Source organism: Zingiber officinale, chromosome 3A, assembly GCF_018446385.1.
Source record: "Zingiber officinale cultivar Zhangliang chromosome 3A, Zo_v1.1, whole genome shotgun sequence".
In the NCBI taxonomy this organism is placed as follows: domain Eukaryota; kingdom Viridiplantae; phylum Streptophyta; class Magnoliopsida; order Zingiberales; family Zingiberaceae; genus Zingiber; species Zingiber officinale.
In genome coordinates this window covers 14,677,416-14,690,121 of record NC_055990.1, presented here as the reverse complement: position 1 = coordinate 14,690,121, position 12,706 = coordinate 14,677,416, and the positions used below count along the sequence as shown (strand labels likewise).

The 12,706-nt window shown below is 40.3% G+C and overlaps 1 protein-coding gene across 1 annotated transcript; it reads right to left on the bottom strand.

Annotated features, from left to right (window-relative positions):
* Window positions 1-11,479: 11,479 nt before the first annotated feature.
* LOC122050204 (uncharacterized protein ycf23-like) lies at window positions 11,480-12,384 on the bottom strand. Its single transcript, XM_042611132.1, has 6 exons — window positions 12,301-12,384; window positions 12,162-12,221; window positions 11,981-12,070; window positions 11,796-11,903; window positions 11,598-11,720; window positions 11,480-11,485 (listed from the first exon to the last, which is right to left on the bottom strand). The coding sequence occupies exons 1-6, from the start codon at window positions 12,382-12,384 to the stop codon at window positions 11,480-11,482; spliced, it is 471 nt and encodes a 156-aa protein (XP_042467066.1).
* Window positions 12,385-12,706: the final 322 nt, after the last annotated feature.

Genomic DNA, 12,706 nt, shown 5'->3' with positions numbered 1-12,706 from the left:
CGCCCTCGTTCCCTCTACGGGAACACGTCCTCACCTACTCCACTCGGGAGATTTACCTGCCAGTCGATCCTCCAGATCGATGGACTTTTGCTCAAGACTCGATGCTTCCGGACTTTCTGCTGGACATCCGCTTCCTAGTCCAGACTTTCACCTGGTTCACGACACCAGGACTTTCCACCTAGGGTTACCACCCCCTAGGACTTTTGCCTGAAGCTATCGACCTGCCAAGACTTTCCGCATAGGGTTACCACCCCCTATGACCTAGGGTTACCACCCCCTAGGGTTTTTCCCTTTGCCTAACCGCAGCTAGGACTTTCCTGAAATACTCATTCAACCATGTTAGATTACAACAACCCTTAACTTTGAATCCTTTGCCATTATCAAAATTCAGGTTCGATCGTCGGATGCTTCCCGCACCAACAATCTCCCCCTTTTTGATTATGGCAACCCAGATTCAAAGTTAAGTGAAAAAACAAATGCATAAGTATATTGAGCAAGCTTAAGTAACTAAATTCAAATGAATGCCTAACTTAAGCTAACACTTAAACTTTTTGTGAAGCTCCCCCTTAATACAGGGTTTCCTTTTTCTTTAGAATTTCTCTACTTTGAATTTCTCTACTCTCCCCCTTTGCCATATATCAAAAATGAGCTAGTTTTGAAAAACTTAATTTTCAAGACAGAATTAAAAACATTTTAACTTAGGCAAGGGAAGTGAAGGACAACACCTTAGAATTTATTTTGTTTGAATAGACATAGAAAAACATGAGCTCTTTTTGAGTCTATAGAGTCTATAGAAAAACATTAGTTTCCAAAATTTTCATAGAAAAATTTTCAAAATACAAGTTTCAACTTCAGAGATTTTCAAATAAATTTGCAAGGAAAAATAATTTTTAAAGCTTTAACAACTTAATGAATTTTCAAAAGGGTTTAAAAAAATTTTCAAAGAAGAAGATATTTGAAAGTTAAGTTTGGAGAAAATTTTGATAAAACTGTTTAAGGAATGTTTTTGAGTAAGGAATGTTTTTGAGATAAATTTCAGGAATACTTAAGGCAAAGGAGAAGAGATAACCTTAATTTAGTTTTAGTAAGGTTTCAGTGTACTAAAGTCCAAGCATGAGTCAAGATTTGGTTTTGATCAGGTATCAGAGCCCTTAAGTACAAACATGCTTAAACTTTAATATTGCCTCCACCAACTGTCTAACCATTTAGCTACTTGCTGATTGCCTAGAGGGCAACAGTGTTCACCTGGTTAGTCAAGTCAAGTCAATTGATCCAGTTAGATTTGACTAAGGCTGGAAGACTTGATTTGATTACTGTTAATTATGTATTTAATGCCCAGACTCATATTGATGCACAGAAATAAGCATTCTTGAGTCCAGGCTGTACCCTATGCATCTCACACCGTTCTATGTTTTACAAACACAATCAAGGTAAACCTAGGTGTTTGTGAGATGCTCTGGCTGAGTCCTGGAGGAACATGATTTCTAAGGGTACAATCCTAGACTAAATCCAACTTTCGAAAGTCTAGTAAAGTGGGGATTTTGGTAAATCAATTTTGCCTAGAATTTTGAAAATGTTATTAAGAGACTGATCTATTAGATTGAGGTATAGTCAATCAAGTCTGAAGTAAAACAGTCTATTAGATAAATAACACAGTAACAAAATAGCTGCTATCTGCTGTACTAGGGTCATAATAAAGCTATAGTCAGAGCTACTGAGATGATGAGGGTGGTGGTCCGGAACCCAGCGACCGGAGTAGTGTCAAGAGCTCAGTGTGACGAGCTCGGTCATCATCTCGTAGATCTCGGCGCAGGTCGGAGAGCTCCTGTCGTACGTCTCGTCGTAAGTCGGAGACCTCCTGTCGGACCTCTCGTCGAAGATCGGAGACCTCTCGCCGTATGGACTGATGAAACTCGGAGGTTTCGTGCTGAAGACTCGACATAGCCCTCTCTAGTCCGGAAACTCGATCGCCTAGAGTGCGGGGAGCTGGGTGTGGTGCTCGAGGTGGTGGTGGGGCAGGAGCAGCCTCCTCAGGAAATAGTGCTAACATGAACTCATCATGCTCCGCGTCCTCCGCCTGCTGGTGCTGTGCCCCTCTACGCCAGGACATGGTACCCTCATCGTCTATATGGATATGTGCTAGGGAGAAGTTCCTAGCTCCTATGATGTCAAACTCGGTCATGTAACGAATGTCACCTCTGGTGATATCAATGTGTAATGAGGACATGAAGGCTGTCAGTATGTGACAGTAAGGCATATGTACTCGTCTACTGATCACGTATCCAGATGCGTAAATAATAGTAGAAAATATGTGCAGGCTGATGTCTATGTCTAACCTATGACATATGACATAGAGAAGAAAGGAGTGAAATGGACGCATCACCGCAATGTCGTGAGTGGTCAGCGGTAGAATACAAAGTACTATAACCCTATAAAGGGCATAGTCCTGAATTCTAAGGTTAAGGGACCTAAACTGGGTCTCAGTGGGATCACGCCGGTCCTCGAAGAAATACGAATAGATCGTATCGAGGGTGATATGTGAGTAGGGATCTCCAAAAGGTAGCTCCCTAGGGGGATAACATAAAAAAGTGCAGGATGACTCTCGTAAGCCTAGAAACTCACGAATGGTAGTGGGAGATAGTGTGATGTCCGTGCCACCTGCTCTAGTGGTATAGGAGTAGTCGTCTATTTTCACTAGGTTGTTGTAAAATTCGGCACATAAACTAATGTTTACTGGGCTGGTGCACTCAACGAGGTTTCGCAACCTATAGTGGTTTATAGCCTCGGAGACTGGGATACACGAGCGTAAAAAGAACGATCTATCTATACATTTGGTTCTAATGGCCATGTAATTTGTGGACATAAACTTAATTCTAAGTTCTTTAGTGGGAAACCTAGGGTCAATGCTAGGGGTAGAGGGCCCAGCACTAGATTTAGTACGCTTCCTAAATTTCAAACTAACATTACACTAAGAAAAAAAAAATTATAAGAAAGAAAGTTTAAAAGAGGATAAAAATTTTACCGAGGAGCCATTGTAATAAATTTTAGAATTGACGACCTCGGTTGAGTTACGACTCCGGATCAACCGCGGAAAATTTTAATTTTCAGAATCTTCGCAAATAAGCTAGGAAGCTAAGGAGGAAGATTTGGGTGCAAGGGTAGGGGGCGCCTGCTGCCCCCTATATATAAGGGGTTCCGGGCGCCTGGTCAAATTTTTTTTTATTTTATTTTTATTTTTTAATTATTATTATTAATTTAACTTGATTAACACTGTTTAGGTTGGAGATATTTGAATTAATTTGATTTTGAAGGATGTTTAACTTAACTTTAAGTAAGATTTAAAATTTAGTTTGCTTAGTCATCTCACCCGATCTAAATTGTCAATCAGGGAATCCTATAATTGATGTGAGATGATTTATTGTTGAATTCAAAGGTCTGGTTTAACTTTGTATTAGATTCAGGTTTAGCTTTGGGTTCAACAAGTAAGCATTCTTTGGATAAACTTCTGGGCTATGGTGAGTCACACGGAGCTCATTAAAGTAACCATGCCTTCGAGGTTTTCCAAATAGTCCTACCCACTGAACTTAATACTAACCCTTGGTCTAACTAGTTAGGATCCATTTTAAGGGTAGCTTCGGTCAGTTCCACTTGGCCAAATGCACCAGGTCGAAGCCATATCTTCCTAGACAAAGCTTCCCTAACGTACTATCATCCAAAAAATTTCACTAGTACCGTGGGTCAAGTTAAACCTAGGCCATTTTACCTAACCTCAATTACCCTGCCGGGTGGTCTACTCTTGGTTACCCTTATCGGGTATATTAAGTTCGGAGGTGCCAGATAATCTGGAGCCTTCCTTTTAATTTGATTTAATTATTTAATTTCAAATTTTGAATTTCATTTAATTTTTGAATTTAATTTTTGAATTTAAATTTTGAATTTTGAATTTGAATTTTGAATTTTGAATTTCATTTTTGAATTTATAATTTAATTTTTGAATTTAAATTTTGAATTTTGAATTTGAATTTTTAATTTTGAATTTCATTTTTGAATTTATAATTTAATTTTTGAATTTAATTTCGAATTTTGAGTTTCATTTTTGAATTTATAATTTAATTTCAAATTTTGAGTTTCATTTTTGAATTTATAATTTAATTTCGAATTTTGAATTTAATTTTTGAATTTATAATTTAATTTCGAATTTTGAATTTAATTTTTGAATTTATAATTTAATTTCGAATTTTAATTTAATTTTGAATTTTAATTTAATTTCGAATTTTGAATTTAATTTTTGAATTTATAATTTAATTTCAAATTATTGTTTTTCTTTTTGCTCCTCCTGGATCACGGCCTCGATATGGTCTATCGAGGTAATGTATTTGATCCTTCGGGACCCAGTATTGACCAAATCCAACTTGATTGATCAATTTGGACTTGGGGACCCATGCTTGGGCTGTGTTACTACTTTGTTTGTTTATTAAGGATAAGTAAGATTTATATTTACTTTTATATCCTAGCCCAGTTCTATTGTAAATGGCCCTTTGTGTCCCAAGAATTAAGTCCAAGTTCTTGGAGCCCAAAGAAAATCGTTCTAAAGTAGTTTTTAAATCTTTAACCTGATTTTTTAGACTTGAATTTTCTTCCTCAAGTTTATGAACTTGAGTTGGAAATTCAGTCTGACTCTGGTCAGGTAAGGTTTAGTGTCTCTTTAAGGACAGATACTTCCTTTAGAAGTGACTTAACTTTCGGTTTGACTTAGCTAATTTGTGCAATAAATAACTAACTAAAATGTTTAACCGGAGATGGGGTTTGGTCCTTCGGAAGCGGATACGGATCCGTGGCTTTGCTCGGACTCCGCCTCGGACTCGCTCTCGCTCCGGATTCGACGATTTGGTCCGGGCCATTAATCGAGTAGACTCTGCATTGAGCTCGCCGTCGTCGCCCTCGATGAAGATTCGTCCCATGTTGCCTTAAGGACCTTTTTCCTTCTTTGCTTTTTGACCTCCTTCATGTTAGGGCGGTTGGATTTGATGTGCCCTTTTGGTTGCAGCTGTAGCATGTAACTTCAAACTTCATCTTTGAGTTCTGTGAACCTTCCTTCGTTTTCACCGCCTTCTTTAGATCTCTTTTGTTGAAGCCCTTCGTCTTGTAGAGCTTCTTTACGAGGTTTATCAGCTCGGTTGTAATTTCAATGTCTTCATCGTCTGAGTCTGGTTCATCTTCCGACTCCGGTTCCGTTCTTCGTCGTGATCTCGGTTCCCGTGTTCGACTTGTACCTGCAACCAACGCAATACCTTTCTCGGTTGGCTGTGCATTAGTCTGCTCATGAAGTTCAAACTCACAAAATAATTCGTCTAATTTTATTGAAGACAAGTCCTTGGAAACTTTGTAGGCATCTACCATTGATGCCCACAATGTGTTCCTTGGAAATGAGTTTAAAACATACCTTATGACGTCCCGATTCTCTATCTTCTGTCCGATTCCGTGAAGAGAATTGAGGATGTCTTGGATTCTCGCATGTAGAGAACTTGCCGTCTCGCCTTCCTAGATTATATAATTTATTAAGTAAAAGATCTCTTTTACTTACCTTGGTGTCGTTAGTGCCTTCGTGGAGTTCGACTAGCTTTTCCCAGAGCTCCTTTGCGGAAGAGAACGGGCCGACTCTGTTGAGTTCTTCTTTGGTAAGGTCGCACTGGAGGGTGCAGGTAGCTTTGACGTCGGCTTCCACCTTTTTTATTAGAGAGGCGTCCCACTTCTCGCAGGGGGTTGGTTTGCCGTCGTCATCGGAAGGTAGCTGAAGTCCCGTCTTAATGATCATCCATGTTTCGAACTGAATCTTCAGATACGTCTCCATTCTTCCCTTCCAATAACCGAAATCATCTCCGGAGAATAGTGGGGGACGAACAGTACTGAACCCCTCTTGTTGAGCCATTTGTAATATGCAACAAAATAAAAAAAATATATGTTCCAAGACTACGTCTTGGATTAGTAGTGCGAGAATAAAGAATAGTAATAATAACGAGCTCGAGTGGTGTTGCACCAACTTTGGGCAAAAGCCGATTCGATAAAAGAATTAGAATAAAGCTTTAAGGCTAAATTCTAATTGACTCCAAAAAATATAAAATCGAAAGAAAAATTTGTTTTGAAAGGTGATTGCACCAATTCAAAACGACCCCGCTCTGATACCAATTGTTGGATCGAGACCACGCTAGAGGGGGGTGAATAGCGTTCGTGGCTATTTCTTTCGATTCGTAAAATAAACGAGTAAAAACACAGTGGAATAAAGAAATAACAAACACAGAGAGACAGGAAGATTTACTTCGTTCGGAGCCTAAAGCGACTCCTACTCGAAGGCCCGCGATCCTTGATCGCTTTCCGTGGGCAACAACTATAAGCACGATAAAACTATTACAGATTAACTACAATTTAAAGCAGATTATACCGACAACAAAAGACTAAATCAAGCTCGGGTTGTCGGGGTGTCGTTGCAGCACGAGTCGTTAGCAGCTTGTCGCAGGAGATTACTTAGATTCTTGTCCCTTTGAGCGCACCTGACCCTTCTTTATATGATGTTCCGGCGCTGGATCCCTTCCGCACAGTGACGTGGCCACCAACCGGGATCTGCGTGTCAACTTCGCAGGATAACTTTGGTCCCGGCGCCGGACCTGGTTCCTCACCGCAAACAAAGGTTAGCCAGGCAAAATCCCGGCAAAGTGTTAGAATAAGACAAAACATCGAAGAAGAATTGATCGTCTGAAGTCGACATTTCCAACCGAAATCCTAGGTCGAACGCCCTCCCTCTACGGGAACGCGGCCCTCACCTACTCCACTCGGAGATTTATTTGCGATCGATCCTCCGGATCATTGGACTTTTGCTCAGCACTCGATGCTTCCAGACTTTCTGCTGGACATCCTCTTCCCGGCTAGTCCAGACTTTCACCTGGTTCGCGACACCAGGACTTTCCACCTAGGGTTACCACCCCCTAGGACTTTTGCCTGAAGCTATCGACCTGCCAAGACTTTCCGCATAGGGTTACCACCCCCTATTACCTAGGGTTACCACCCCCTAGGGTTTTTCCCTTTGCCTAACCGCAGCTAGGACTTTCCTGAAATACTCATTCAACCATGTTAGATTACAACAACCCTTAACTTTGAATCCTTTGCCATTATCAAAATTCAGGTTCGATCGTCGGATGCTTCCCGCACCAACACAATCTTTGGTCAAGGTTGACCTGGTTGACCCGAAGTGAGTCGACCTGATTCAGAAAATCCTGGTGAGTGAAGCCAGGTGAAAGTCCTGGTGAGTGAAGCCAGGCAAGGGAAAGTCCTGGTGAGTGAAGCCAGGCAGTTGGAAAGTCCTGGTGAGTGAAGCCAGGCAAGGGAAATCCAGATAGGTCAAGGTTGACCAGACATCTGGTGAAAAGTCCAAGTAGGGAGCTTGGCACGGGAAAAGTCCAAGTATGGAGACTTGGCACGGAAAAGTCCAAGCAGGGAGCTTGGCACGGGAAAAGTCCAAGTATGGAAGCTTGGCATGGAAAGTCGGAGAGGGCTCGGTAGCTCGTTCTCCGGACTAGGTCAGAGAGGGCTTGGTAGCTCTTTCTCTGGACCGGACATGGAAGTCAGAGAGGGCTCGGTAGCTCGTTTCTCCAGACTAGGTCAGAGAGGGCTCGGTAGCTCGTTCTCTAGACTGGGAAGGCTTTAAGATTTAGGGTTGGGAGCTCTAAACCTGGATCGGTCTGGTGACCGATCCAGTGATACGCTGGTTGACTGATCGGTCTGGTGACCGATCAGTAACCAAACAGTGTGTTTCTGTGAATTACCTGATCGGTCTGGTGATCGAGTCATGGAAGCAAGAAGAACGGGAGAAGAAGAGGGGGTGGCCGACTGCCTCGCCGGTCCGGCGAGAACCGTCGAAGAGAGGAGGCAACTCTCTGTGAAGCGTGCTGATCGGTCTGGGGACCGATCAGCATAGGTCCTGATCGGTCCCCAGACCGATCAGAGAAGTTCTGGACCGATCAGGGTGGAGCCTGATCGGTCCAGGTCTAGCCGTTGAGACACAACGGCTAGATTTCTCTCTGTGTCTTCTTTGTCTTCTTCGCAAGTGCAGATATAAATTAGATGCTGAGCGACTCTACAGGAACTTCTTCTTCCTCTCTACTGCAATCAGAGCTTTGCTGAGCTCTAACTTTCCTGAAGCTTCGTGGAAGCTTCCTTCGGCTGGCTCCTACTGTTGTAGGTGTTTCGTGAAGTTGCTGCTTCATCCAGTCGACGAGAAGGCAAGCTGTGTTTTTACATTCTTACTGCCTTTGTATTGTGCTGTATATTTGTACTCCTATCTTGCTGTTGCAAGAAGTTTGTGGTGAGGTTTCTCCACCCAGAAGGAGTTTATATTAGCTAGTTATCTGGGGTCTCATCCACCGCCGGATTGATAGGCTTCGTCCACCTTACGGACACGTCGAGGAGTAGGAGTATCATCTCCGAACCTCGTTACATCATCGTGTTTGAGGTTTGATCTTCTCCACTTTCGTTTCTACATTGTATTTCCGCTGCGCTAACCTAAATTGTAGGAAGAAACGATAATTTGAGGTTGGCTATTCACACTCCCCCTCTCTAGCTGCATCCGAAGGTCCTAACAGTAACTGACTCAAAATCCTTACCTGATCAAGTTCAGACTGAAGATTCAACTCAAGTTCATAAACTTGAGGAAGAAAACTTGAGTTTGAAAAATCAGGTCAAGGATTTAAAAAATACCTTAGAACGATTTTCTTTGGGTTCCAAGAATCTGAACCTAATTCTTGGGACACAAAGAGCCGTCTACAATAGAACTGGGCAAAGATATAAAAGTAAAAAGAAATATAAATCCTATCTATCCTTAATAAACAAAAAAAGTAGTAAATCAGTCCAAGTATGGGTCCCCATGTCCAAATTGATCAAACAAGTTGGACTTGGCTAATACTGGGTCCCGAAGGATCAAATACACTACCTTGATAGACCACATCGAGGCCATGATCCAGGGGGAGCAAAAAGGAAAACGATATTAATAAGTTAAATTAAAACTTAAAAATTAAATTAAAACTCAAAAATTAAATTAAATTTCAAAATTAAATTAAAATTCAAAATTCAAAATTAAATTAAAATTCAAAATTTAAAAAATAAATTCGAAATTAAATAAAACATAGACGGAGGATCAAGACTAGCTGGCACCCCCCAACTGAACCTAATCTACCCGAAATGGGTAAAACAAGAGTAGATTACCCGATTGGGTAATTAAGGTTAGATTAAAAAGGACTAGGCTTAACTTGACCCACAGTACTGGTGAAATTTTTGGATGATAGTACGTTAGGGAAGCTTGGGCATCGCATGTCTAGGAAGATATGACTTCGACCTGGTGCATTTGGCCAAGTGGAACTGACCGAAGCTACCCTTAAATGAATCCTAACTAGTTAGACCAAGGTTTAGTATTAAGCTCAATGGGTAGGACTATTTGGAAACCTCGAAGGCATGGTTACTTTAATGAGCTCCTTGCGACTCACCAGAGCCCAGAAGTTTATCCAAAGAATGCTTACTTGTTGAACCCAAAGCTAAACCTAAATCTAACACAAAGTTAAATCTTACCCTAAAATTCAACTATAATTCATCTCACAACAATTATATGTTGGGTTCGTCGGGCCGCGAAAACCGCTTTTTCGTGTCGCGGAAACCTCGAGTCCCCCAAAGCCGTAGATTCGTGCAAAGATTCGTAAACAAAAACTTTTCGAAAAACCTTTTCTTGTACGAGTTTGTAAAACCTTTAGATCTACACTAGATAAGGGTTATACCTTCGAAGCGTGCCTTTCGCTTATCCCGCTCGTCCAAGGAGTTGCCGGATCTCTAGACCGTCAAGCGCCGGTCCTCTAGAAGTATCCACACGGACACGTAGGTGGAGAAAACCTCACACAAAGGTGTGCTAGCACCTTGGTGAGATTCGGCCAAGCAAGGAGGAGAGGGAGAAGGAGAGCTTGAGAGGAAGAAGGAGGAAGATTCACCACATGAATGAAAAAATGAATTCACATCAATTCACAAAGTGGCCGGCCACTTTCTTCTAGTGTAACTCCCCATTAAATGCAATTAATGTGAAGTTAATAAGAAAATGACTTTGTAACTTCCATGAGGTGGCATCCATGATGATGTGGAATATCATCATTGGTCCACCTAATGCCAACTCACCAATGAGGTGGCAAAAGGTCAAGTCAAAATTGACCTTTGGTCTTCCTTCTCTAGTCAAGTCAAACTTGACTCAATCTCTACCATGGTTGATCTAATCCAACCATTTGATTCGAGCCAATTTAATATAATGAATCTAATTCATTAAATTAAATTGATTTAATAAGTCATAATCTAAATTAGACTCATTAAATACATGAATCAACTTGAGTCGAACTCAAGTTGGCCCAATTAGGATTACTCTTAATCCAATTTGATTCATCAAATAAATCTAATCCTCTTGGTTCATCATATGAACCTAATCTCCATCTATTTGTCCTAAGTGTGTGACCCTATAGGTTCTTGTAACATTGGCAATGCCCTAAACCCATTTAGGAGCATAAGTAATGAGCGGTATCTAGCAACACATCATTACTACCCAAGTTACAAGAATGTCGAGATCCGACATCACCTTGTGACTACTAATTGTGACTCCTCACAATATGTGACATTGTCCTTCTATCCTAGACATCTAGATTGATCAATATGAGGCATAGACCGTGTCATCCTCTAATCAATCTAAATCTTGAACTCCAAGTAGACTCACTCGATCAAATGAGCTCAACATCTAATGTTGACTCATTTGGGCATGGCCACTACAAGAAAAAAGCTAAACAACAACGCTTTTTTGGCGTTGTCGTATGTACTTAAAAAGTGATGTTGTAGATGGTGTTGTAGAAAGTCATATCAAAGACAACGCTTTAAAAGCGTTGTGGTTGGTCACAAAGACAACGCTTTTTAAGCGTTGTCTTTTCGTTCTTAAAAAGCGTTGTTATAGATGCTGTTGTAAAAATGCACATATCAAAGACAACGCTTTAAAAGCGTTGTGGTTGGTCTTAAAGACATTGTTTTTTAAGCGTTGTCTTTTATTACTTAAAAACGTTGTCTTTTTAAATTTATAAAAAATAGTGTTTTTCTTAATTAAATAGCAAAAATTATAAAAAAATACTCAAAATTTACATATAATTAAATATCCACAACCACAATCATTTTTATAATAAGACTATTTAACAAATAAATAAAACTTTATATTATACAAACAAAATGTATACATATTGATCCACAAATTAAATTTGTATCATACAAGTTATCCTTAACTTCATGACAATAATTTTTCAAACACACAAGTTTTACAAAACCTCATCATTGACTAACCGCTGTTGTTGGTGTCCATCGCATGGAATTGCTTCTTTAAGTCCAGCCAACTCAAAAATGTTGACGTCCAAGTGTTAGTGTTCAACTACTTCTGACAATGAAGTAGTAGCAGATAATCAAGAACACAAGAGAATCTGAAAGAGTCTATATTTCTTTCACTAGTAGCAGATAATGATTAGATTAGAAAGCAAAAGAACGCATACCACACCAGCTGCTCCTGCTGTTAAAGCCATAGGTGCAGTGACAGCGCTTAATCCAGATGAGCACATAACTGGAATCTGAACTGCTCGGGAAATGGAGTATGCAGCTGCTAGCGTTGGTGTGGCCTACATTTTAAAGAGGAAAAATATCACATTTTTCATCACAAGTGTGCTAAGATTTCTTATTCGTACTGTTGTTACCTTCTCGATCAAACCAAGGACACCAGGTTTTGATGGACTTGAGTATTTCCCTCCTTCAGTTTGGATTATATCAGCACCTTCCTGTTCCAGCAACTCTGCTAGCTTCACCTTTTTAAATTGAACAAAAAACAACGAGAGATTGTGTTAGTGACAAATCTCAGTTTACGAGGAAATAAATGAGCTACCTGATCAGGGAGACTAAGCATGTGTGGCACGGTTACAGACAGTGTAATGGATGGAAGAATCCTTCTAGTTTCTCTAGTGAGCTTTAGAATCTGACAATGGCACCACAGAATAGTGACGAGATAGAAATAGCTGAAAATACTCGAGGAACTGCAAGGAAAAGTACGATCATGATTCATATACCTGTTCAGGGGAAAACTGAATTCCCATCTCGTAGAAAGAATCATAATTTCCAATTTCCACCTGCATTTAGCACAAGGATTTTAATGTTTGGTATGACAGACAATCCGATCGAAACCAGTCAAGTTCATCGCATCCTAACCATTTGGGCACCTGCTTCCACTGCAGAAGGAAATGCCAAAGGGTCCACAGAGGAAACACAAATCTGCAAGAACAAGATCATCATAAGAAAGAAGAGTCAGCTCGAAAAGTGATCGAAACAATCTGCTTGAACAAGGTAATCATGCAGCGTTGAAACTCTGTCGTGAGCATCAAAGACCAAATATTACCAAATATTAAGATCACTGACAAACCAAATAATAGGAAGATTATTGGTATAATCAGCTTCCATAGTTTTGATGTTTGTGGTACCGATGATATTAAAAGATCTTCCTCCTGAATGCTTTGACATTTTGGAATTTAGGAGTTCGAACATGTGTATTAAAATAGAAGAGAATCATACGAATGTGGTATTATTCGATATGATTTGATACAAATTTTGTTTTATA